The sequence below is a fragment of the Nothobranchius furzeri genome, chromosome 7 (assembly GCF_043380555.1).
Source record: "Nothobranchius furzeri strain GRZ-AD chromosome 7, NfurGRZ-RIMD1, whole genome shotgun sequence".
NCBI classification, from domain to species: Eukaryota; Metazoa; Chordata; class Actinopteri; order Cyprinodontiformes; family Nothobranchiidae; genus Nothobranchius; species Nothobranchius furzeri.
Window position 1 is genome coordinate 58,830,568 of NC_091747.1, and position 27,449 is coordinate 58,858,016.

Sequence of the window (27,449 nt, forward strand, 5' to 3'; positions counted from 1 at the left end):
ATGATTCATGAATGTTTTTCCAAGTAAGCTTTAAAGAAAATGACATAATAAAGTCAATAATCAATAAAAGTCCCGTAAAGGATCAGCGAGAGTACAGCTTATCTTTTTATTTCCTAAAAATTCCAAGCCTGTACACATTGTGTTTTGTTGAAATTTGGTGCTCCGGAAAACGTTGAGTCATCAACATTTTTACGGGTTTCATAAAATGATTAACTGAAGCACCAATAAAAAATGACTATAATGATTTTGTGACTCAATATTGTGGCAAATTATTCTTTAAAGGTGCGTAAAGATTAACAAGACAGATAACGAAGTCGTGTACAGCAAGTTGATGAGTAGATAAAAATATTTCACTGAAATAACAAGATGTTGGTAACTGAAAAAGCAGGTTGAGACATTCATAGAGCCGACTTCTCATTCACTGTTAGCATTGACAGCTCAACGTTAGCCTCTAGCCTTCTTTACCCGATGTTAGATGGCCTGTGTTTCATATAGCACCTTCTAGAGTCTAGAACCCCCCAAGGCTCTTTACACATTCAGTCGTTCACATATTCACACCCTGTTGTTAGCGTAAAACTAAAAAGGGCTCCTTCGATGGCGCCCCCCAAAATTGCTGGCTACCCCAGCAACAGCCAGTGTTAATAAATCATATTAATGTTCACTCAAACCATAAATTGATCTTATTTATTTGAGACATAATTGTAAAACAAAAAGAAAATAATACAATAAACTAAAAAATACATTTTAAAATAAAATTTGAAATAACATTTTAAATAACAAATATAGTTTTCTCAAGTGTTTGTTTGTAAAATTTAAGGTAAATGTTTTGGATACAAAGTGTTTTTTTAAATAAAAATGAATAAAGGAGCAATATAATACATCGCCACAGGCTAAACTCTCCCAGAGTTACCACAAGGGCCAATTTGGAGCGCCACCCCAAAAAACTGTTTGGCCCCATCTCACCATCCCTATCAAAATGTTCTGGAGGCACCCCGCACTCCTTTTACTGGATAACATTCTGTCCACAATGCTGCTGCATTTTGCTTTTCGAATTACAAATGGCAGTGCAGCAGTGTTTGCCAGCACAGACTTGGCAACCCTACAGGCTCAAATGTGATTGGCTCTGGAACCAGGAAGTATGGAGGCGAGACGGGTTGATTTCGGTACAGTTCCATTACCCATGGTACAGCCTAACGTCCTCTAAGTAGTGCACTTGGTAGAAGTGCGTGGAAGAGTAAAAGTGGGGGTAAACAAGTGTGCAAATAATAGCTGATATGGAAGGGTGAGCATTGCATCATCGACCTATGCCACTGCGTTGTAACTCTGCGACTTCCTAAAAGAGGATGCTGGTCGCTGTTTGAGCTAATTTGCTGCTCCAAATGACATTTAAACTGAACGATATTAAAACAAGTAAATAAACTGCTTGCAAACTGTCTAAAAATGCATCCTGGTACTTTCCGATACCTGTTTATAGACTTGTAACGCATCTCTCCCACAGAGAAACATTCGACTATAATACATAGTTTCAAAAAGGGCCCTTAAGCCATTTCTCCGCCTTCTCAAAATTCTCACACAGCAATGGATTGTGGGTAATACCCTTCCAAAGTGCGGATCAAGGGTGCAAAAGCAGTGGGGCCAAAGCCCACACTTGAGAATCGCACTTGCACCACAGGATGGGAACGTGCAATTGAGGTGCAAGCGTGGAAGATCGAGCCAGCCGATCAAAAACCTTCCACTTCTGTCTCCTGATTACGTCTTAGGCTGAAATATTTGTGTTTTATTGGGTCTTTAAAGAGCAAGTCACCCCCTACCAGAGTCTAACTCCACTCCCACTTTATGTTTGACAAATGCAACAAATGCTGTTGCCTGGCAGACCGAGAGGGCGGAGCCGCTAACAAACACACACTCAGGCTCACGACAGCATTGTGACATCATAATGTACCAGTTTACATCATAGCATACTTCTTAGCCAATAGCGGTGGCAGATTTAAATTAAAATACAGTGCAGAGTTTTTACCTGACAACAGCACAACACTGCCAGTTTTAGGCAGAATATTTAAATTTTAACTAAGATGCACTGAAGTGCCAAATTATTGACGACACGTGTCTGCAGCACGATTAGACACTCGTTTGTTTAGTTTATCAGCACAAAAAAAAGTTTATTTGGGGGTGACTTGCTCTTTAAAGAAAATCCTGCCGGCTTTGTGTACTCTGTATTCTACAAATGAGTTTTCATTCAAATCAGATGAGATCTTACACATTTTTACACGTAAACACCCCCACCCCTCATTCAACAATAAAAACTGAGACCTTTATGCTTTAATCTTCCGAGTTATTAGCTGGTATTTTATTACCACAGAGAAGGTCACACTGTTAGCCCTTCAGCTTGCCTCGCCTCAGCCGGGAAAACGATATTGTTTTAAAATTAAAAAGTGATTTTCCAGTCAATCTCTATTAGTGTTGATGTGTGTCGAGGACACGACAGACCTACAGAGAAATGAAGAAAATAAAACTTGCGCTGAGCAGCTCGTTGCCTGAGCATACACCTTAACCTGAGGTAATTACCTCCATAACTTAGGACATTGATTTTACTTCACACTATGTTGTATATTTGACCTTCGCTCTACAGGATTACTCATATACTGTAGTTATCACGCTTGACTGAGGCCCAGAGGGATATCTCCATCTAGTGGGCCAACAACTCCACAATATAATGTAAATAAACAGCTTCACAGACACCAAAATGAGGAATAAAACCACCTGACGTTTTATTAAAGCTGCAATTATTCAACAATAAGCACTTACATTTCTCACAATGATTCTTCATTAACAAAACCAAAACATTTAAAATAAGCTCTGAAGTTAATGTGTGTAAGGCTAATGTTTATAAAAGCAGGAATGATTTTACACGACTTTGAGAAATGAGTCCTGAATCATGCTCTCCACCTCTTCCACCAGCACGCTGTAATCTGCCTGGCACACTGAGTGCCCCCTCCTGCCTCCATCCCTCAGGCACTTCTCCATCTCTGCATGCACTCCGGGTCTGGATGCACTGATTTCCAGCTTCTTCAGTTGCTCCACTGGATCCTGGGGAATATCTCGGATTTGTAAAGCTTTGAACACCGCAGGAGCAAACTTCCCGTAATGAGCAGTGGAACAAAGCACCATGGGGCAGGAGCCGTCTAGCAGCCGATCGGCCACGACTTTAGCCACGGCGGTGTGTGTATCCATGAGGTAGCCTGTCTGTGTGCAAACGTCATGAATGGCGGCCAAGCAGTCCCCCTCAGAACACCAGCCAGCCTGCACTTCCTGTCGCATTCTGCCAAGGAGATGCTTAGGAAGCTGAAAATGCTTCTGTGTGTCTAAGAACGTGAAAAGCTCTTTGACGAGACGGCTGCTTCCGTCGGAGACATGGTGGATAAACCTCTCAAGGTTGGAGGACCTCAGGATATCTATCGCCGGCGAGTGCGACGGCAGCAGAGGCCGTCCACGCAGATCGTACTCGCCTGTGGTGAGAAAATCTGAGATGATCCGGTTGTGATTGGACGCGGAGATGACTCTTCTTATCGGGACGCCCATTTGCTTGGCGTACACAGCTGACATGGAGTTACCGAAGTTACCTGCAGGAATACAAACGTCAACAGGCTCTCCGAACCCGATCACGCCATCTCTACACAGGTCCAGATAGGCAGAGGCATGATAAACGACCTGCAAGAGGAGAAAATGAAATCACACCTCATTAAGACTTTTATGTAACCGACACCACATCACATCTCATTTGAGCATGACTTTATAAAGATGACAGTACTGGCAGGCTGTAGATACTGTAATATACTATAAGTCTGATCTGACATTTGCAGTAATTGTAGAACTAGGCGGGAATTTAAACGCACAGATACTAAAACCGGGGCTGTCTACCGACGTGTGCTTCGTCTGCAGACTAATAGGTTTCTCACAATTCGTATGAGTTTGTTTTTCAGTGATGTTATTACATATTTTGTATTTTATATGTGTATTTTATATCTCTTATTTTATTGTTTACTTTATTCATTGGTTAAATATGTATATACGCACTATACACACACTCACATGCACACACGTAGAAAAATAAAAAATAAAATACTTAGCACACACATTTAGGAATGTATATACCTTACATACTATATATATTATTACTTAGATTAGCCATTTTTATATTTTGCTTGTTTTTACATTATTGTATTTTGCACAACTGTTGCTGTGAAGCTCGCACACAAGAATTTCACTCACATGTACTGTACCAGTGCACCTGCACATGTGACGTGACAATAAAAGCGATTTGATTTGATATTTCTCAGAATGTATCCCTCCCACTGTCCTAATGGGTGTGACCCTGCAAGGAAAGTTGACCATTGAGCAGAGTTGATGGTTTATCCCTTGGGTCCATGTGGCAGGGGTGAGGTGGTGCTCACTCCTCATCCCTGTCACGTGGACCTCAAGGGATAAACCATCAATCCTGCTCAATGGTCAACTTTCCTCATGGGGTCACCCCTAAAGACAGTGGGAGGGTTAATATGTATGGAAATGAACAGAAACATTTGTGGGGTTGCAGAGGTATTCTCTATCGGTTTGGTGGGAAGAGTTAGTACTAGCGCTGCAACGGAGTGAAACTACAAAAATGGCAGTGCCGTGTTAGAAACGGCTTTGGCATCAACTTTGGACAATTTAGAGTCAAGAGCAGATGGAGGAACTCAAGTCCTTTATTTAGAAAAATGGATGCATTTGCTACTTTTTGACAGTGTACGGCGGTGAGTACGTCACGTTGCTCGTTGTCCAATAGCATGTGGAAGACATGTGAAAGACAACCATAGATTCTGAGTTACAACCAATCAGCATGAGTTAACCAAAGGTTTCGCTCAGCAACTCCACCGGGTATTCCGAGCACCTACCCCTGATCAGGTACTCAGAAAGTTCCTGAAAATGGCCCGGAATACAGTCGTTCGGCCGGCCCGGTCAGGTGGAGACGTGCATACCAGGAGTTCCTGTAAATTTACCCTGAAGTTGCGACAGTGGAAACGCACCCATAACATAGGATAGCTGGCCAGGCGACCAATCTGCTGCTTTTCAGACTAAATTATTGGCCTGACTCCAAATCCAATAGATTAGCTTTTAAAGTTTTGCCCAAAGGCCGATTCATGCGCGAGGTATTCTTCAAGCTTCTCCGTGTCTGCCGCTAGTTATCCTCGGCTCTGTTTATGTTGTTGAGGGCGCAATGGCGGCGGTGTAGACGACAGCAGTGCCCTGACCAATCACAACCTTGCGTGCTCCGTCTCGTTGGAATATTTTAAAAAGTGGGCTCGACTTCGTACGTACTTGCGTGCCTGCCGGGGCCCTACGCAAGGACGCAGACGGAGAAGCATGACTCAGGCTTTAACTCAATGTGACTTCCAACATATTTTCATATATGTTGTCTTCAAAAACTCTTCCTACTTGGTTCTGGTTGGTTTAACACTTTATCTCATTCAAAATAAAAACAAATAAAACATAAACAAAGAGATATACATAACAACAAAAAATCAAATTTGAACGAAAAGGAGCAGAATGAAGAAAAACATCTTATTTTTTTTTTATAATTTCTGCCCCCTTTTCCAGAAGAAATAATGGCAACACTTTAGGGAACATAAATTAACCATAAATTAGCTGCCAATTAATATGCATATTAGTGGACTACTAAGTCTTAATTAGTCATTATTATGCTATTATTAGGTGCTTATTACCAATGCTGTAATTCTAACATTAACAGGCCATAAATTGAGAGTTTTATCATAATAAGCCATTCATAATGGTTTTTTAACTGAAAATAAATGGTTTGTTGCTGATTAACGCACATATTAATTAGCCCAAATTAATATGTGGCTTTTAAAGAAGTAATTCAAGGGGAATAGTTATTCTGCATTAATAACCAAAAATATTAAGTTCCGGTATTATTTAAACAAACACCAAACTCCACATGTTAATAGAGCCTAAACAACAATCAATTAACCACTTGTAAGCAAGAATCCATCCATCCATCCATTTTCTGAACCTGCTTGTCCATGTGGGGTCACGGGGGGGGGCTGGTGCCTATCTCCAGCGGGCAACGGGCAATCAGGCGGAGTACACCCTGGACAGAGAGCCAGTCCATCACAGGGCAACACAGAGACACACAGGAGAAACAATCACACACACACACACACACACACACACACACACACCTAGGCACAATTTAGACAGGCCAGTTAACCTAACAGTCATGTTTTTGGACTGTGGGAGGAAGCCGGAGTACCCGGAGAAAACCCACGCATGCACAGGGAGAACATGCAAACTCCATGCAGAAAGATCCCAGGCTGGGAAGCGAACCCAGGACCTTCTTGCTGCAAGGCTACAGCTCTAACCACTGCGCCACTGCGCAGCCCGCAAGCAAGACAACGTTCCCTATTCTAAAGTCAGATTTTGTTCATACCTAATTACCTTTAGTATAGTATTAATTAACCATATAAAGGCAATAATAGGTTCCCCTTGAATTACATCTTTAAAAGCCACATATTAATATGAGCTAATTAGTATGTGCGTTAATCAGCAACAAACCGTTTACTTACAGTTAACAAATCATAATAAATGGCTTATTTAGATAAAATTCTTAATTTATGGCCTGTTAATGTTAGAATTACAGCATTGCTAATAAGCACCTAATAATAGTGTCATAATGACTAATTAAGACTTAGTAGTCCACTAAAATGCATATTAATTGGAAGCTAATTATGGTTAATTTGTGTTCCCTAAACTAAAGTGTTACCGAAATAATCTATTTATATACAATACAATATACAATTTCCATTTGTCAGACAAACATACAGATTCATTTAAAACTTTCTCCCATTCTTAATTCCAGAGCAATCATGATCATTGATTTAATTAACGTTTTCATAATTATTTAGTACACTCAATTTGGTACATTTTTTAAATATATTAAATGAGTTTTTTAAATTTCCTTTTTAAGGTTATTCCATAATTTAACACATTTACAGATAAATTCCACTCCTTAATTTTAGTTCTAAATCTGGGTTTTGTGAACACATCAGTTTCTTTCAGCGTGTAATTACTAGTTCTCTTTTCAAATATCCCCTGAATGTTTGTTGGCAGAGTACCTAAATTGGCTTTATACATGGTTTGTAAGATTTTCCAGCCTTTTAAATCATGAAATTTCAGTAATTTATATTTAATAAACAATGGGTTCAATGGATCTCTACAGCCACTATAACTGATGATTCTCAGAGCTCTTTTCTGTAAAATAAATAAGGGTTGTGTATAGTTTTTGTATGTTGCTCCCCAGATTTCTACACAATAAGTCAAGTATGGAACAATCAGTGAATTGTACAATACCAACAAACCAGAATTAGTCAGTAAAAACTTGACTCTATGTAATACTCCTCAGGATTTGGCTGTTTCACCTTTTATGTAACTAATACGGGATTTCCATGTCAAGTCTTCATCAATAAGAACTCCGAGAAATTTAGTTTCTTTTACTATTTGAATTTCATTCCCATCTATTTTATCAGAATTGTTAATATTGTTTAAAATATTACTAAAATGATAAATATTTAGTCAAACGATCAGTCTAAATTAGATTATTTACTTTCTTTAATTATTTGAACATTTTATTAAAAAATGAAAAGCAGTTCACGCAAAAATACAGTCTGATCCTCGTCTGCTCTGCCCTCAGTGAGGCTTTACGTGTCTACAGCAATGACAGAGCTCTTTAAACATGAATAGGTAATAGTCGACCCACCTGTGGTAATAGCCGAGCCCATGCAGTTGATGGAGTTGGCGGTGCTGAGGACAGTCCCGTACTCCACAGCAAGACTTCCGGTTAGCCCCGATTCTCCAAACATTCTCTTAATGGCCTTCTGACAGAAATCAAAGTCTGACAGCACCCCAACTACCTTGGCGTTCCCTGCCTTGTGGCTCATCATCTGCAGCTTCTGGATCTCACTGACTCCGTCTTCTGGGAAAAACACCAACACGCCGGTCCGGTGTCTATCGGCGCCAGTAAGTTGACAGAAGCCGCTCAGCACAGCACTGCCGGTGTCTCCTGACGTGGCAACCAGTGTGAGGAAGTTGCACAATGGTGGGAGGCAGTGAGCAAAGATTTGAGGCATTAACTGTAAGGCCAAGTCCTTGAATGAGGCAGTAGGGCCGTGAAAAAGCTCCAGAACATACTGATTGTGGATGAGATGTTTGACAGGCGCAACTCTCTCACTAGAAAAGTTAGACCCGTACGCTTTAAGTATCATTGTTCTGAGATCAGAAGCAGAGATGTCCAACGGGTGGATGCACTTTTCTAGTAAAACTAAAGCTCGCTCTGGATATGTCATTGAAACCAATCTGAGCCATTCCTTTTTACTAATCTTGGGAAAGCCTTTTTTAGGAACATACAGGCCACCATCAGCAGCCAGGCCTTCCACCACCACATTAGTGAAATATGTTTTGTGTCCGTCCAGCTCTGCGCCATCACACCTAGTAGACACGTACGTTTCCTCATCCCGTTTCTGATATCGCTCCACAGCCAGCAGCACCTTCTCCACCACTTCCTCCACCGTGTCTCCTCTTCCACAAAACACCCGCAAGTCAAGCCACTTTTCATAAAACTGCTTCCTGTAAAGCAAAATGTCTCTAATGGACACTCCTGCTGCTTGACCCACAATCCTGTTCACCTTCATCCTGTCGAGTCTCTGAATTATATCGTCACTGTCCACGTCAAGGTAAATGACGAGTCCGCTCTGTGTGACATGCTGCATTGCCTCAGTGTGGAGAGGGTTAGAACCCGTCAGTGACACAACACACCCGGATGCTGAGAAGCCACACAAAGCCTGACCTTCTTCCTCTAAAAAACGCTGTCCACCTACTGTTGCTAGTTTAGCTGCAACGGGCATCTTCCACGTCGTCTCCAAGACGTCGATGTCAATGTCAATGACAGGAATTCCCAGTTTATGAGCCACTATCTTTGCAACCGTGGTCTTTCCTGCTCCAGGCGGGCCCATGAGGAGGATGTTTGTGTCCCCCAGTGGGCTAGCTTTGGTGGAAAGCCATGATTTTGATGTTGAAAGTGGACACAGGTAACATCTGGCAGCTCTTAGTGCAAGCAGACCTGCGTGTAGTAAAGCCATTCAGGAAAAGGAAAGCAGCTGTTGACCCTGGGTAAGTGAAACATATCAGTTAATTTTATTAATGCACAAATTTGCACGTTATGAAAAAAAATAATAAAAACATGTTGAAACACTATACTTGAAATATTATGATTTTAGACTCATAGTTTGATCACACCAGAATCAGTGACATCAAATTTTACATTTGGGCCCATTATGGAACTATAAACTTTTGTTACTAACAAAACAATTCCGTCTTTATTTCAGAAGCAAAAACCAGGAGTTTCTGACCAGGTACAGTGGGCATTTTTATGGTTTATGATGGTGTAACCCACTTTTATGGGACTTTTATTTTGAAGGTGCTGCTGACAGGATGTGATGTTTGAAAAGAGAAAAACAACAGAAGTTGGAGCGGAGTTGTTAATGGTGTTATTTAAAATATAGCGACCCTGAGAGTTCACGGTTATCAACCTTTTCTTGAGCAACCACAATCCTATATCTTCTACCGTGTCTTTATGGAAGGCTCGGTTACAATGGTATACTTTCCATCATAACAAATGAACAAAACTGGTAATTGGAGACGTTTAGCTAAAACTAAAGGCACTCTCAAACGAGGACACCGTAATTTATCTTGTAGTTGCGCCCGTAAAAACCGAAGGAGGTCTGGCTTACTTACGGTTAGCTAGCTAGCATAAAGTATCTACAATACAAACACTCACGTGACAACGATTTCTATTTTCGCTCCGGCTTTAGCATGCCTCCAATGACTGCTACAGCAAGCATACTGGGACAAAATTGTCAAATTCGCAAATAACTTTTGTAAAAATATATTTGACGGCATAAATTGGCATGTATCTTTAGGATCATGAATAAGTACTGTTACGTAAAGTTACAGCATAAGAGCGAGTTCGAAAACGCATAATTTCGACCCCCCCCCCCCCCACACACACACACACACACACACACACACACAATTTAACACATGAAAAATAGGGTGTTGCATTCCAAACCGAATAGGAAGCTCGGAATTTAGTGTTTTCCATTCCAAAGCATCGACTGTTTGACTGAAGTTTGACGAATTTCAGAATTAGAGTTATTTCATCTTATCTTAGAAGTACGTTCACAATCAACCGCCTCTTTTAATTGTTTTAGAGACTTTAAGTGTTTGTTTGACAACGCGATGTGCAAGCACGGTTTGAATATTTCCAAACTGTCCTGGAATGCCGCGTTTGGAGGAACCGGTTACCTAGCAACAAGGCAGTCGTTCATTTTTTCGGTTGCTGAACTCCAGTGTCAAATTAAACCTTTTTACTATCGTGCTTTTATTAAATTGTCAACATGTCGGACTCTCAACAGCCACCAGAAAGCGTCTACAACCATTTGTCAAAGGAAGAGAGCAAAGTTCAAAAAGCGCCGAGGTTAGTATTCTTACATTGGGTCGTCAAAGTGTTAAATAGTTTAAACGTCTTTACTTTTGTATTACTTTTTGCTGCCTAAATAAATAAATTAACACCCTACAAATGACTTATTTTACATAAAGAAAAGCACAATGACATAAAAAATTGTTTTATAGTTTAGCATTCAAACCCCTAATTTATGTAATTCGGTTACAATAATGAAATCTGTAGCCTGGCAGGAAAAGTTCATCGTAGAAATTGTAAAGCTGTTCTAACCTGTAAAATAAATTTACCGAAACAAAATCAAAGTCATAAACACCAGTAGGTATTCTATAAAATCATAAGAGTGTAGTCAAAGATACATTCCAGGTTATAACCTGACTGCATTTATTATCATGACATGTACTCTGTTTTAACCCAACTTATTTTTTCTAATGTTCTGAAATGTTCCTAAAGGTATGTATCCAAGTTCAGACAAGCTGTCATTCTTGAGAACAAGGCAACCAAAGATTCGATGAAGACGATGGGACCAGCGAACGTGGAAATGCCATCTCCAGACAAGTTCCTTAAGAAGCATTCAAAGGAGCCCAAACTGCCTGAAGGTGAGTTCTTGTAATGAACCATTTTTAGATTGGTCTTTTAGTCATGCCTGACATGTTTTTTGCGATCCCTCAGTGACAGAGTGCTCCAAAAAGTGCCTCAGAACTTGCACTTGCACTGTGAGAAAGCCACCAGTACCTAAAAGGACGGACATCCCACCGATGGAGATTCACACCAAGAAGGATTTTTCACAAACAACTGTTGCAGTGCCGGTGAAGCCTACGCCCGCTTCTGTAGACAGTAGGAAAGGAGATAAGCAGCTCCTAGAACAGTCTGGACTTGTCCCCAAATACGTCTTGAAACAGGTATTATTTACCACAACGAAAACACAAAACTGAATGGTAAATTTAGCGTCAGATCCAAGGCAAACCAAAGGTTTCCCTGCAGGATTATGGCGAAGTACCTGCATACCTGCAGAAGCGCAGAGAAGAAGAGACTAAGACTCAGGAGGAGTATGAACGCTTCATAGCGGAGCAGAAGGAGCAGGAAGCTAAGAAGCGCCTGTCAGAAGAGGAGCGACAGTCCATACTGAAGGTGCTCAAACCAAGCCAAACCTCTTAAACTGTGGCCATGAGAGATCATACCCAACCATCATGTCTTGTTTCCTCTTCATGTATCTCCTCCAGGGGCTGAAGAAGAGATGGGATCATTTTCATCGTGAGTACCAGTGCCTTCCTCTCATCATCGACACCTTCTCGAAGAAAGCCCACAAGAAAAGGCTGGAAGAGGCGATGAGTCAGCTGGAGAAGGACATCAGCTACTTTGAGACGTACACAATCATCTACAAACCCAAAGATTAGTCTCAGACAGCACTGACTGTTGGAAACTCTAATATCATCTATTTAATTTCCTTTAATTGATAATTATTCCACACGTTGGTGTTTTATTTTGAAATAACGTCCTTTTTAAACTCTGGATTGTTTTAGATGGCCAACATTATCTGGAGGAAATGAATAAAACCTTATCAAGGATGGCATATGTTGCTCCGAATCTTGTTGAAAAGTTTCTGAAGGGGAACTGAATTAACGAGGAAGGTGGAGGAGCTTCTGGATCAGTGATGAGTTCAGTGAGCAGCTTTTAGAATGACGCTTCTGAGTGAATTGGGCATAACTGAAGCGAATTTCTGCAGTTTGTTTCATTTCCATCCCCCTCCGTCTGCGTCCGGTCGGCCAGCGTAGCATCACATGCGTCTGATTATCCATTTAAAGTCTCCTTGACCCAAACAAAGCCTTTCTTTTACCAAAACGACTCAAGTGTGATAGCACGGCCCACGTGAAAGGACACGACTTCCCTAGACATTTCTCCTTTTTCCCTCTTTGCTTCGCCAGCTGCTGCTACAGGAGCACAACAGCGAGAGGATTTATTAATCAGCTCTTTTCAGATGGATATGTACCTTCTCCACTTTTGTTCTTAACTTTCTTCATTTAAAGTATAAATTCACTGGGCTAGAGCTGCTTCTGTGATCCCCTTAAAGGTGAATAAACCTGCAGTGCAGACGGTCTTCATCATGTCAGCACAAGTGAAAGATGGAGACATGAAAAGAGGAATTGTGGTAAGTTAAACAAAAAGTCTGATTTATTTATTTGTTTATTTATTTAGATTTTGTAATGATTTTTATGCATAAGAACATTTTTAAAAATCCCCTATTTTTCCTCTCTGTAGATATAAAAATGTTTTTTGTATTATTTGAGCAGCTCTCTGAGAGCGCTGTACCCGCTGATGTTCTCACAGTTTGGTTGAACACATTTTAGTACCAACATCTCATTAAACCTAAAATTTAACAAAGCTTTAAAAAAAAATCAACAAAATAATGCTTTATTAAAAAGTTCAATGTGCTTCCAAACAGCATCAGCTGCTGTAGGACCTGCAGAGCTCTGCCCTTAGTATTTTGTTTCCTTCAGATTAAAGACGACTGGCCCGGCTACAGTCTGGACCTGTTCACCTACCCAGAACACTACCACCATGACATTGAGAACGTTTACATCCCTCATGGCATCATCATGGACAGGTAGGAGCCCGCATGAGCTGGTTGATTTCTTGGAAATCCCATCCCTGGTGTGATTTTGATTCCTCCTCCAGGATTGAGCGCCTGGCCCGATACGTTATGGACGACTTTGAGGACAGTAAGATCGTGGTTCTGTGCGTCCTGAAGGGAGGCTACAAGTTCTGCTCAGATCTGGTGGAGTTCATTAAGATTCTTGGTCGCAGCTCCAACCGGTACCTGGAGACGAGGGTGGAGTTCATCCGTCTGAAGAGCTACCTGGTTGGTAAATTAGTTCTCGCAAGTTCTGCTCACTTGCATGACACATTTTAGGACAATGTTTGCCCTTTAATGAGAAAGATGTTCAATGATTTATTTGATTTCAGACTCATTTGCGTGTGTGTTTGGAAATCAAGCTGCTCAAACATTCCTGGAACATTAGTATTTGAGGAAATTCTAATTATTCCACATTTCATTGAGGAAAACTTGCCAAACTATAAGAAATCCTCCCTTGTTAGATGCCTGAATGCATGCACACACCTGTAGAGAACGCTGTGACCACTAGAGGGCAATGTTGTTCAGGGAGTATCGAGTCCACCTCAAGGACGATTAATTTTTTATTTTATTTATTTTTTATTTAACAAGCTTTATTTGTTTTTGTCACAAATACAGAATCAAACTAACAAACATACATCAAATATACACACAAACAGACATCAGCTCATTAACAGACGAGACACATAACAGGTAATACAGCCTTCCAAAAGGCACGTTGTTGGTTTTTTTTTTCGTTATTTGTTTTTTTGTTTTTGTTTTTGTTATACAGGGTCAATCAGAAATAAACATTGAAGGTTCATTAAAGTGAGTTCTGCCTTCTTATTTACAATTAACTTTATGGTGTTTACATATGAGTGGAAGTCATTTAAGAAAATGCAAAAGTTAGGGCGAGATTTGGAGACCCTCGCTTTATGTACATGAAATTTCCCTAAAAGAAGCATTAGATTAATTATTAAACTTAACATTTTATCATTACATTCAAACTTGACAATAACATCCTTAGATCTGATTTGGACAGTGTGTTTGGACTTAATCTTAATAAAATTTTCCATATCTTTCCAAAATCCAGATGAGAGAGGACAATTCTAAAATAAGTGTATAATAGTCTGAACCAGTATGACAAAAGGTACATTTTTCATCCAGATCTTTGAACAATGATAATTTTTTTATTACATGGATAAATATTGTGTAAAATTTTGAAATTGAGTTCCCTTGTCTTGTTTACAGTATCGAAAGTGAACCATGCATGCTTTTTTCCAATTTATAACAAACTGTGTGTTCCAGAAACATTTTCCTTTGGGTGTCACCGTATTAGAGCAACATAAAACCTTCCTTTATATGTTGATTTGAACATTTCTTGTCTAATAAATCAATACCCCCAACTTTTAGAGAAGGTATCTGCAAACTAAATCTCTGATAAACAGAGTTTGCTCTCATTAACTCAACTATGACTGAAGAAATGGCTCTCATGACCGAGGCAAATTCTGTGTACTTCACTGGAAAATCCTTAGCTTTCAAATAGTTTTCGTAGCTATACAGGCTTCCGTTATCATCTAATTAATCTGCAGCAAAAATAATCGTCGTCTTCCTCCGTTTATCCGGGTCCGGGTCGCGGGGGCAGCATCTCAACTAGGGAGCTCCAGACCGTCCTCTCCCCGGCCACCTCCACCAGCTCCTCCGGCAGGACCCCAAGGCGTTCCCGGACCAGATTGGAGATGTAACCTCTCCAACGTGTCCTGGGTCGACCCGGGGGCCTCCTGCCGGCAGGACATGCCCGAAACACCTCCCCAGGGAGGCGTCCAGGAGGCATCCTGACCAGATGCCCAAACCACCTCAACTGACTCCTTTCGATCCGGAGGAGCAGCGGTTCTACTCCGAGTCCCTCCCGAATGTCCAAGCTCCTCACCCTATCTCTAAGGCTGAGCCCGGCCACCCTACGGAGGAAACTCATTTCGGCCGCTTGTATCCACGATCTCGTTCTTTCGGTCAATACCCAAAGCTCATGACCATAGGTGAGGGTAGGAACGTAGATCGACCGGTAAATCGAGAGCTTCGCCTTCTGACTCAGCTCTCTCTTCACCACGACAGACCGGTACAACGCCCGCATCACTGCAGATGCAGCACCAATCCACCTATTGATCTCACGCTCCAGTTTTCCCTCACTTGTAAACAAGACCCTGAGATACTTAAACTCCTCCACTTGGGGCAGGACCTCATCCCTGACCCGGAGACGGCATTCTAAGAAGAAGAAAAGAAAATATAATTTCTATAGCGCCTCTCAAGATCAAAATCACGAGGCGCTTCTACTCTTTTCCGAATCAAGACCATGGTCTCAGATTTAGAGGAGCTGGTTCTCATCCCAGCTGCTTCACACTCGGTTGTGAACCGCTCCAGCAAAAGCTGAAGATCACGTTCTGATTTAGCCAACAGGACCACATCATCTGCAAAAAGCAGAGACCTGATCCTCAGGCCAACAAAACAGATGCCCTCCACACCTTGGCTGCGCCGAGAAATGTTATGAACAGAATCGGTGACAAAGGGCAGCCTTGGCGGAGTCCAACTCTCACTGGGAACGAGCCCGACTTACTGCCAGCAATGCGGACCAAGCTCTGACATGATCATATAGGGACGTAACAGCCCGAATCAGAGGGCCTGGTACCCCATACTCCCGGAGTACCTCCCCGAGGGACGCGGTCAAACGTCTTCTCCAAATCCACGAAACACATGTAGACTGGTTAGGAAAATTCCCACGCACCCTCCAGGATCCCCTTAAGGTGGAGCTGGTCCAGTGTTCCACGGCCAGGACGAAAACCACATTGCTCCTCCTGAATCTGAGGTTCAACAATCCGACAGACCCTTCTCTCCAGAACCCCTGAATAGACCTTACCAGGAAGGCTCAGGAGTGTGATCCCCCTGTAGTTGGAACACACCCTGCGGTCCCCCTTTTTAAATAAGGGAACCCCCACCCCGGTCTGCCAGTCCCTCTTAGACCATGGTGATGTAAAACTGGCTTCTCTGTGGACAGAAACACTGGTGTTCACCAGGTTTTCGATTCATCATAGACTTGAGCCTCTGGGACAGGAGCTCTGAGCGATGGTTCTGTTAGTCATGCCTAAATGATGCATTTGGAGTGAGGTAATTTCAACTTAAGCGTCTCTACAGCTTTGGATTGAGTATCCTCAAGGGACAAAAAAATCCTAAAATGAGTATTTTTCTTATTCGTCAGAAAATTTCCCTTCAAAATGAATGTGAAACGTGTTAACCTCTGATGCCAGTTAAAGACGTTTGTAACATCTTTGTGGCTGCGGCTAACTGATAAGACGTGTTTTATGTTTAGTTATTTCTGGTTTCTTCCCCAGAATGATCAGTCCACAGAAGACCTGCACATCATTGGAAGCAGCGATCTGTCTTTTCTGCGTGGAAAGGTGTGTGATTGCAAATATTTCATCAGGTTTAGAATGAAGCCTCTATGATCAGCGCTACCGCCGCCTGAAGAGGGAGCTGTCAATCTGTGTGAAGGTTTCAAACTTATATATGTACAATTTTTATGTTCATGACGTTACTCTTGAACAAGAACAAACTCTAATATACAAGTAGAAGTATTAGTTTTGTGCATCACTTTTTAATAAAATCTTTTGTCCCTCATTCCATTTTTGGTTCTTTTTGAAACACAGGAAAGGTTTCTCTTTACCTTGCTGACGGTTTCGTTTGCGGCTGCAAACATCCTCAGAGCTGACGCTGATGGTGACGTCACTTCCTACTCCGTTTATCCGCGGGCAGCAGAGGACGTTTTCGCCCTCTGCTGCCCGCTCTCCCCTCTCCGATGATGCAGTCCCGTGCACGATCCAGTGTGTAGACCCCATTGTAAACAAGAGGACAAACACGTACACCTGCGGATGCCCGACATGGGCGATAAACAAAGGAAAACAACAAACAACAACAGAAAGAAAATAACAACCAAAGCAAAGAACCAGAAACCCAGAAAGACAAGAACCACAACCAGTGGTAACCCTACCATACATCAAAGGCATAACAGAAAAAATAAGAGCAACAATGAAAAAACACAACATAAACACACCAACAAAACCATACACAACAGTTAGAAACAGACTAGTGCACCCAAAAGACAAGATACCAGCTGGACTTAAATGTGGAGTCGTTTAGGAAATCCCATGCAAACTCTGCAATAAAACATACATAGGAGAAACCGGACGCCAACTCAACACACGAACAATAGAACAGAGAAAGGAGTGCGAGAAAGAAACAAGTCGAAAACACACAAGAGCAGCTAAAGAAGTAGCAGAAAGTACAATAAAGAAGTCAGCCGTAACAGATCACTGCACAAGAGAAAACCACATAATGGACCTGGACAACACACGGATCATAAACACCGAACAACAGAAATACAAAAGATAATAATAATAATAATAATAATAATAATAATAATGCATTTAACTTATATAGTGCTTTTCTAGACACCCAAAGACGCTTTCACACACTCTCACATTCACACACTGCCAGTGATGGTAAGCTACTTGTAGCCACAGCCGCCCTGGGGAGGTCTGACAGAGGCGAGGCTGCCATTTGGTGCCGTCGGCCCCTCTGACCACCACTAACACAGGCAAGTTGGGTGAAGTGTCTTGCCCAAGGACACAACAGCAGGATACCCCTGGCGGAAGCTGGAATCGAACCCATGACCCTCCAATCATGAGGCAACCTGCTCTACCACCTGAGCTACTGTTGCTAAAGATGGCTAAAGGAAGCTATAGAGATATGGAGACGTGGATGTGGGACCATGAACAGAGACGATGGAGTTTACTCGTTGGATCGTGCATGGGACTGCATCACCAGAGAGGAGAGAGCGGGCAGCAGAGGGCGACCACGTCCTCTGCTGCCCGCGGATAAACGGAGTAGGAAGTGACGCCTCCATCAGCGTCAGCTCTGAGGATGTTTGCAGCCGCAAACGAAACCGTCAGCAAGGTAAATAAAAAACCTTATCTGTGTTTTAAAAAGAACCAACAATGGAATTAGAAACTGGACACAATAAGGACATACCCTTTGTCCCTCACCAGACTAGTCATGAATCAGACATGTCAGGCAAGCAAACATCCCCGTAAGATGGATTTACTGACTGTTTGATCTCTAAGAGCTGTCAGGACGCATCATGAGGAATCACCCCTCCAGTCAAGGCATCGCTTACTCATAAATGTCACAAACTCAGCTAAATGTGAGCCCAACTAGACTCACAACGAGTCCAAATGTTGTCAAATTAACTGTTTTTGTGGTAGGTAAGATGATTTTAAAAGCTAAAAATAGACAGGTTTGAATTATTCGTTTTGACAAAAGTTGTTTATTTGATCAAGAAACAAACAATCTTCAAACCTGAAAGGAGAAATGTGTGTGACACCGTGAAGAGACCATAGGATGCTGTTTAAAACAGCACTTTAACCTGTTAATCTGCTATTTGTGGAGTGAGCAGATTCTTTGGTTTCCCTGAGCGGAATGAAGCTGTTGTTCCGAGTTCCGGCCGCTCCGCAGAGTCGGGCCTCCTCTCCGATGCAACATTTGAGTAAAGTTTTACCTCTCAGTTAAAGGGGGTCAGATTCTGCAAGGTGAGTGGGGAGTTTAGCATCACACTAACTAGCTGTGTTAAATTTCACTCCACTTTCTTTAACTTAAAGTTTTCAAACTTTAAATATTCTAGTAAAATAATCTCTTTCTTCTTTAAATACCATAAATATAAATTTAAATGATTACTTGTCAAAAAAAGAGTAAAGTTACACGATATATATTTATAATGTGGTCAGGAGATGGATTAGAGGTGTGTTGATCAGTGCTTTGGTCAATGAGAATTGTGTAAATGCGCTATAGAAATAAAGTTGAGTTGAGCTGATAAGTACCAGGCAAAAGGTGTGGTAGAGAACAATTTCAGGCTTAAAATTAATAAAATGCTGAAAGAAAAATAAATTAATGTGAAAGGATTCATTTACATTTTCTTGGCTGTGTTTCCACAGCATTAAAGGTGCATTATGTAGAAATAATGTAATGACATAAAAGTGACGTCCTGTAGTAAAATTTGGTTACTGCAGCCACTTTAAACAACTCTGGAGCTTTTGGCCGGCCAATGTCAAATTACGTTTTTGGGCGCTGCAGTATTAGCTCTCAGGAGACACGGCACCCCCCACACACACTGATGGTAAAAAGTTACGTCCCTCCTTCCTTTGTTTAAAGGAGACAAACTGACAATCCCTGCAGCCAGCTGGATATGAAATATGTTTCAGTTTAACCTTCCTTCCAAAATGACTGAAACATTAGACTCTTGGGATTTTCTCACAGTAAAATTCTCACTACATTCTTACATACTGCACCTTTAAAGTTTTGTTGCCTGTATGTCCTCAAACGCTCGTGCACACTCTGTGACTGACTTGTATGTAAGCGAGTGTCTACATTTAGCGGCGCTCAATTCAAACTGCATGGGGCTCTATGAGATGGGGGCGAGCTTAACAAAAACAGTTGACATATTGTTTACATTGTATCACAGAACAGGGAACTACCTTCTTTAAGGATTTCTAATAAATCATACATAATTCCTCAAAAGTCACAGAAATCCCAAAACTTCTGAGGATTATTAGATTATTTTGTTTTTATATACATTTTGATTGAACTCTGTTTAATTCGGTTTTAAAACCTCAAACAAAATCATCCAAAAGTACCTGAACACAAGACTAAAGCAAAACTAGTTTTGGACTGAGTCTGAGTCTGGTTTTTGCATCTTTGTGACCCCGCTGCCAAAAGGTAAAAGATGCGCATCAGTACTTTCGTAACTGTGACTTCAACTCATCATGGTCACTGCAGTCAGGAGACCTTAGCAAAACTCATCCTATAAAGTTGCCAAAACCTTAAAAGCTCTACCTAATAATTGATCTTTTTCTTTTTCTTTGGAGCTGAGTCACAGAAACACCTGTGACTACAAACCACAAATAAGGACTCCTTTCTCATAAAAATTAATTCTGGTGCACATTTGTTGACTAGCTGGCTGTGCTGTCTGTTTTTGTTTGAGTTTTCCTTGTTTACTTGTCCCAATCAGCTCATTGTTATGCAATAGTGTTCAAGTGTGGACCGAGAACATTGGCCGGTCGCTTGCATTCTCTCGTATGTCTCCCCCTGAACCAGACACTCTCACAAAGAGTCCTCACAGCCCAAAAAGAGTTCGTTTGAGTCCCGGCAGCGGGGCAGAGCGAGCAGCAGCCCGAACACTCTGGTGACTTTAGCTCAAACAGATGTTCACTAGTGAGAAGAGCAGAATGAGCTGTCTGTTTTTATTAAGGCGGTGAGAATGCTGCCAACATGGTTTCTATGGAAACCATCTCTAATAAATGCAACAAACGAGCCTCATCTTTATTTTCACTATGCTTGAAAGTGTTAGTCATTTATATTTCCTTTTTCTTTTACATGTACCCAAGAGTGTGCTCGTTGTTGAGGTGAGTCTGTGTTTGCATTTGATAAATCACCATCTTCAGATTCCTTTATTTAGTCTTAAAAAGTTGATTTTGTTTTGCACAAATGACAGAATTTGGTTTTTCGTTTGAAGTTTTAGGATTCTAATCAAAAACGTAAAACCACAAAGAACATTTACACCCAGAAGATGCTAGCATTCAAATGCAAATCAAACATAAAACTTTCACCTGTTTCTTTCTGTTATCAGTGAAAATCTCCTTCTGACTTGATGCAACTAGTGTTTACACTCACTGTACAAACTAGTAATCTCCTCTGTTCATGCACCCGTGACTTGAGATTTGAGACTACATATATAGAAGTCAGAATTTTTCCATGTAACAGAAAGTCTGCTGTCTTTGTATCTTTATATCAGTCTGCTCTCAGATGTCCTCCCTCCTCATGGCTCCTACTTCCTTTGCTCTTCCCTTCCCTCAGGCCATAGTCGACACAGGAAAGACCATGATGGCCCTTTTGAAGCATGTGGAGACCTTTGGACCCAAAATGGTCAAGGTTGCAGGGTGAGCCCGTTTCTAGCTGTTCCAGTTTTTCCACTGTAAGGGAAATGCCAGGCGCATGATGGGCAGAAGTAAAATGTATCACTTGTCCACAGTCACTATCGTGTGTCTGTGGACTGTTTCCTAGCAATTCCAAAGATCCAAGAGACAAGATAAACATCTTCCTGTACACACATGGGTCATTGTGAAAGTTCATTTCCTACTGGATTTGTGACAGCAGCGCAGAAGCTTTGAATAGAGTCCAGTAAGAGATTTGTTTGGCTGCTTGTAACAATTGGGATGCAGTTTATTGATGGCAGTAGTGATTTTAAAGCATCTGTTGTAGATATTAAGCTAACTAACCATAGCCTGTGTAGGTCTTTTGCTGAGTGGTTCTGTAGTTTTTTTTTTTTGACTGAATGAATCCAGATTGTTAAACTTGGCCATTAATACTCATCTAAAACAGTGGTACGTGCCGGAGTCCCACAAGGCTGTTGTCTTGGTCCCGTGTTACGTCTGTATGCCTAGATCATGACTAACCAACCTGTCGATGCCTCTCAAACAGACATTTTTGCCCTATAGAGATGTACAAACCCTAAATAATAAAACAGTCAGCAGGTGTGCTTTTACTGGTGGTTTAAACCTTCTACATTCATTGTTTGTGTTTTAAAAACTACGAAAACCATTTTACATTTTAAGCATTTTAGATTTTTATACCGTTCACAATTGTGAGACTACAATAAGACAATACAACCAGACAACCACAAGACAAATAGACTTATGTGCACCATCATTTCATATAACTATTAATTAGATACTTTATGTTTTGCAAAATCTTAAGAAATTAATTAAGTAATTTGTGTGTTTCAGTTTGCTGGTGAAGAGGGTTTCTAACATGGCTGGAAGCCTGACAGACTGTAAGTATTTATTTGTTTGCTCTTTGTTTTCACACACAACAGTCTTTTTAAACACACTTGCCAAATTTTCAATAAAGTCTGCATTCTTAGGTGTTTGCTGCTTTAATAAAGTTGTAGAGTACATCATTACTTTCAAGGATTGTCTTCCTAACGTGACAAATCTTTATTTATTTATTTTTTTAATCTCAAAATAAATGATTTGACAAGGTGGGTAAGAAGGAGCCCTGCAGCAATTTACACTCCCAACGTGATAACCCTTCCTTCTTGCAAAAGTGTTTCTGCTGTACCCAACAGGGAGTGGATGTCAAGGTTAATGGCTGCACTCCTTAGTGCTTCATGCATCTGCAACTCTAAAACATGCTGCATAGTTTATGGATGCTCTAAAGGGGATAAAGAATAACCAGATCAAAGAGAAAAAACAATCAGATGAGTATAATTATCCAAAAATATGATACTGTGTTATGAGGAAATAGGATGAAATTTTCTTTTTTGTCTTTCGATGGCGGTAAATCATTTACACACACATAATTAAAGTTCTAAATCTTTCAATTTAAGTAAATTTTTCAAATTCAGATACTCAATTAGTGTTTTATTGAAGTTTTTCTACAAAGCAACAGGCAACAAAACTGTTTAGTTCTTGTATTTTCAGTCCTTTTTGTATTTTAAAAAGTGTCACAAATAGCAGTGGTTAAAGTAATACCGAGCAGTTTCCTGCTGCTCCACCCTACTGGTTGGAAGTGGAATTACAACTGTCGTGAACAACCCAACTGCAGCCTGCTGTAGCTAGTGCTAACAACAAGCTAACATGAGCCAACTAATACAAAAATAAACCATGAAGTAAAAAGATCCTCATTGTTGGACAAGAAATATTATTTCTTACAAGTCCAGTAGCAACAAAGCCAGGTCACCATCAGTTTTAGCGTCCCCAAACTAGCGTAGGCCACACCGATGTTTGTTCTGGTTTTAGTGATTAGCTTCACCTCCAAAGACATTACTCTTCCACAGAAGTAATTTTTCTTTTTCTTATGCTTTTTATAGACGATTGGTCAACTGAAAATGCTAACCGCTAGAATTACAGCTAACAGCCATAAAGCAGTTCAAGCTCGCCCCCTAGAACACCTATCCACTCCACTAAACTATCAAATGCGGTTTTGAGTCTGGACAAGTCATAAAAAAAATTCTAAAATTCACGTTTTGTGTCATAAAGATCAAAACAAAGTCAACCTTTTACTGAATCACTGCATTTATCTGTGTTTGCTTTGGTAGACGTCGGGTTTGAAATTCCCAACCGCTTTGTTGTTGGCTATGCCTTGGACTACAATGAATACTTCCGTGACCTGAATGTAAGTCCTGAGTTTTGCTGTCGTTGCTGCACAGCTCGTGACCTTTTGAAGAGCTTTAGAGAAAGGGATGAAAGCAGCAGAGTAAACACAGTAAATCAAAGCGATGCTACCCTCTCTGTGAAACCTAAACTCACCCAACAGGTATCCTCCCTCCCTGAGGAGGTTTTACATGCAGGCAAAGCAGCTGAGATCCTTTGCGTGTGGTTTCTGGGATCAGTGTTTATTTTAGGAGTTCTGTCTAAAAGAGAACAATGCACTTCAAATGGAGGTGTGGTATCAAACTTTCAAGTATTTTGTCCTAAATGGACTGAATAAAAAATAAATTTCAGGGTTAAAATTCAGACAAAATAAATAGCAGATCAAAACTTTGAGAGGTTTCTCTTTTGAATAAATGTAAAGTCCAAAACTGAATAAATTTCGTCCAAATTTTCTGTGTTTTTGTACACAAAATTTTAGTTCATGAACTAAAAAAAGCAATTTCTACTTTAAATGACATATCTAAAAATCAGATACACTCAACTTATATGGATAATGATCATGCAATGAATGAAACTTTGGAAAAACATGATAAAAATAAAGCTTTTATTTTTGCAAATGGTATTTTCATCCTTTTTATACTGCCATCCACATTTTTTGTTCCACAGTATTTATTTTGTTGTTGGAAATATCAGCAATAATTTGCACACATTTACAAAAATGCACTTTAAAAAGATAACAATAATCACAAGTGCACATAAATCCTGATTTTTGTCCTTTTCTTTTTCCTTACATCTCATTCTCTTTACAGAAAGTAAAGCAAGATATATATAAATATTTGAAGCGCCTTGTGAATTTTATCTCAAGAAAAGCTATATATAGAGGCTACCGTAATTTCCGGACTATAGAGCGCACCTCAATATAAGCCGCACCAGCAAAAAAATAGGTTTTCTACACAAATACAAGCCGCGGTGCAGCAGCCACTTGTAGGTATCCGGTGCGCAGCGCATGTATGGCCATAACATAAGATAATCACACAGAAAGACGCTGCACAGAGGTTTTTCGTTGTTGTTTTAATTCAACAAAACAAATTTTAAACACGGGTGAACGTGCCTGCAAGTTTAGAAAAGAAATCAGCACTGATAGCATTCATATTTCTGGATGGTTAAAAAATAAAAACAGAACTGACACGTTATTACTGGTAATTTGCATGTTTAGAAGAAAAGAACAGCGCTGACACAGCATTAATAAGCCCTGGATGATTAGACAATAAAAACTGCACACAAAACATGCCTGGTTAGTAATGATCTGCACAGTGGAAACAGTGGAAACACCTCGGCCGTCGGCTCTTTGTGTGTTCACCCAGTCTTCAAGAATGTTTTCTAATTCTGGCCATCTGCTTTTATTTCCCCTGAAAGCTTTTGTCGTTTTTTTACATTGACTGAAATCTTCCCGCTGCCACCTCCCAACGTCGCACCACTGATTCATTTATGCCAAGCTGGCTCTGTTTCCTTGTTTGACGGCCGGATCGATCGCTTTTAACTTGAAAGCTGCAGCATATACATTCCTCCGCGTGTTTTCCTTGACGAGGGTGTGTCTGATGTGTAAACATGCCGCTTTAAAGCAAAGAGCGCCTTCTTCCGCTTATAATGTTTTGCCATGGTTGTCTCACTTTACTGCTGGGGAGTGCCTCTAGTGGTTGTTGGCCAACAAAAATCTACACATGAGCCGCACCATGATATTGGCCGCAGACTTGGCTTCAAAGCAGGGAAATAATGGTGGCTTGTAGGCTTGTATATAGCTTATAGTATATATATATATATATATATATATATATATATATATATATATATATATATATATATATATATATATATATATATATATACATATATACTGTATATATATATATATATATATATATATATATATATATATATATATATACAGTATATATGTATATATATATATATATATATATATATATATATACATATACAGTATATATGTATATATATATATATATATACAGTATATATGTATATATATATATATATATATATATATATATATATATATATATACAGTATATATGTATATATATATATATATATATATATATATATATATATATATATATATATATACATATATACTGTATATATATATATATATATATATATATATATATATATATATATACATATATACTGTATATATATATATATATATATATATATACATATATACTGTATATATATATATATATATATATATATATATATATATATATATATATATACACATATATACTGTATATATATATATATATATATATATATACATATATATATATATATATATATATATATATATATATATATATATACAGTATATATGTATATATATATATATATATATATATATATACAGTATATATGTATATATATATATGTATGTATATACATATATATACATACATATATATGTATGTATATATATATATGTATATACATACATATATATGTATGTATATATATATATATAGCATATATATATATATATATATATATATATATATATATATATATATATATATATATATATATATACATATAGCATATATGTATATATATATGTATATTGCCGTTAGATTTTTATCCACTGGACAGATTATTTGAAGACAGTTTGAAGTTGGTGGGAACAAACCTGAGAACTTAGTCTTATTTTTTTTTTTGCATATCTGGAGAATTTGGCCTCAAACTGACCTCCAGCTGGTTTGAAAGATGATGCTTCACTCCCAGAACTTAACGTGCTATGTACAGTATGTGCTTCTCATACTGTATGCTTTGTGTTATTGAGTGAGTCTTCCGTGCATGTTCGGGGGGGGGGGTCAGTCATTGTGAAGGATTGAAGAATCTGCACGTGGAATGTGGAGGTTAGTGTCTCATTATCAGACAGAGTTCAAGCTTCTTCTCTTATCTGTCCTCATCCCATAAGAAACATGGCTTGAATCCACAGGACTCCCAAAGCTAGATTAATGAACGTCTCATATTGTTGTTTGCATTCTCTGCTTTCATATTTTACTATCTGAGTACAGAGGTTGCATAATATAACATTTTGGGCAAGACTTACTATGTGTAGACGAGCTATAAATTTCCCTCAAATTTGGCACCAGCTAATAATGTTTTCTTAAACTTTTCTGCTTTCAGCACATCTGCGTTATCAGCAAAACTGGAAAGATGAAGTACAAGATATGAGAGTCATCAATTCTAAACTAATAACTTTTTCATACTGGTCCACCTTTCTGTAATTTTTTTTTACCTGTAATAAATCTCAAAAAGGTTGTGTCCAATCGTTGCCTCATTCTTCCTTTGCTGAGTCGCACTTGAGGACAAAGGAGTAAGAGAAGGAGAAGCTGCCCATCAGGAGAGGACGCTAGCGACAGATGGAGAGAGCTTATGGACCTTGGCGTGCTCCGATGACACCCACTCTGACTCATGGAAAGCACACAGTGGGCACAGCACCAACCAACCACACACTGTTTTGGAAATACCTTTCTACAAATCAGAACCAAAAACATTATGATTATGACACAAAGCCATACCTTTAAATGTCAAAGACATTTTACAGCCTCTGAACAACCTGATAAATGTACACAATCTGACACCAGAAGACGCTCTAACTTGAACTTTTAGCAGTTTACAAATACAGGCACGTCCCTGTGCACGTGTGTTTGTTGGTTTTTCTGCAGTGTTACAAAAGTCTAATGCATCACTGGATTTAAATGAACATTTAAAGAGACAACGTGTAGTTTTTCCCATTAATTTCTGGAAACATCCATCAAAATGTTGTTAAAAGTCAATGAAATGATGCCCAGTTGTTGAAAGATATTGGTGGCTTCGTAACATATAACCATAAAACCAGCTCAGTGACCTAGTGGTAGAGTGTCCGCCCTGAGACTGGGAGATCAGGGTTCGATTCCTGGTCGGGTCATACCAACGACTTTGAAAAAATGGGACC

At 39.7% G+C, this 27,449-nt stretch overlaps 3 protein-coding genes across 4 annotated transcripts; 2 read left to right on the forward strand and 1 right to left on the reverse strand.

Moving 5' to 3' along the window:
• Positions 1 to 2,744: 2,744 nt before the first annotated feature.
• Positions 2,745 to 10,000, reverse strand: LOC107383051 (threonine synthase-like 1). The gene is given in 4 exon segments (XM_015955465.3): positions 2,745 to 3,708; positions 7,808 to 7,828; positions 7,830 to 9,212; positions 9,884 to 10,000. Coding segments are annotated over 3 exon segments (2,181 nt in total). The 5' UTR covers positions 9,186 to 9,212; positions 9,884 to 10,000; the 3' UTR covers positions 2,745 to 2,904.
• Positions 10,001 to 10,395: 395 nt separating this feature from the next.
• Positions 10,396 to 12,137, forward strand: enkur (enkurin, TRPC channel interacting protein). Its single transcript, XM_015955467.3, has 5 exons — positions 10,396 to 10,582; positions 11,018 to 11,163; positions 11,237 to 11,466; positions 11,549 to 11,695; positions 11,788 to 12,137. Exons 1-5 carry the CDS (start codon positions 10,503 to 10,505, stop codon positions 11,959 to 11,961), a joined length of 777 nt encoding a protein of 258 aa, XP_015810953.1. The 5' UTR covers positions 10,396 to 10,502; the 3' UTR covers positions 11,962 to 12,137.
• Positions 12,138 to 12,393: 256 nt separating this feature from the next.
• prtfdc1a (phosphoribosyl transferase domain containing 1a) lies at positions 12,394 to 26,781 on the forward strand. Of its 2 annotated transcripts, XM_015955468.3 has the most exons (9): positions 12,394 to 12,713; positions 13,063 to 13,169; positions 13,241 to 13,424; positions 16,559 to 16,624; positions 20,663 to 20,680; positions 21,132 to 21,214; positions 22,061 to 22,107; positions 23,374 to 23,450; positions 26,639 to 26,781. In XM_015955468.3, exons 1-9 carry the CDS (start codon positions 12,669 to 12,671, stop codon positions 26,684 to 26,686), a joined length of 675 nt encoding a protein of 224 aa, XP_015810954.1. In that variant the 5' UTR covers positions 12,394 to 12,668; the 3' UTR covers positions 26,687 to 26,781. The 2 variants fall into 2 exon arrangements, with proteins under 2 accessions (XP_015810954.1, XP_054607022.1); XM_054751047.2 differs by lacking the exon at positions 23,374 to 23,450 and having other exon boundaries at positions 12,464 to 12,713.
• Positions 26,782 to 27,449: the final 668 nt, after the last annotated feature.

Bases quoted from the DNA above. Each gene is read 5' to 3' on its own strand.
- enkur (XM_015955467.3), top strand. From the start codon at position 10,503: ATGTCGGACTCTCAACAGCCACCAGAAAGCGTCTACAACCATTTGTCA. The intron at 11,164-11,236 runs GTGAGTTCTTGT...GCGATCCCTCAG, and splicing joins GGAGCCCAAACTGCCTGAAG to TGACAGAGTGCTCCAAAAAG. The intron at 11,467-11,548 runs GTATTATTTACC...GTTTCCCTGCAG, and splicing joins CCAAATACGTCTTGAAACAG to GATTATGGCGAAGTACCTGC.
- prtfdc1a (XM_015955468.3), top strand. From the start codon at position 12,669: ATGTCAGCACAAGTGAAAGATGGAGACATGAAAAGAGGAATTGTG. The intron at 13,170-13,240 runs GTAGGAGCCCGC...TTCCTCCTCCAG, and splicing joins CATGGCATCATCATGGACAG to GATTGAGCGCCTGGCCCGAT. The intron at 22,108-23,373 runs GTAAGTATTTAT...TTGCTTTGGTAG, and splicing joins GGCTGGAAGCCTGACAGACT to ACGTCGGGTTTGAAATTCCC.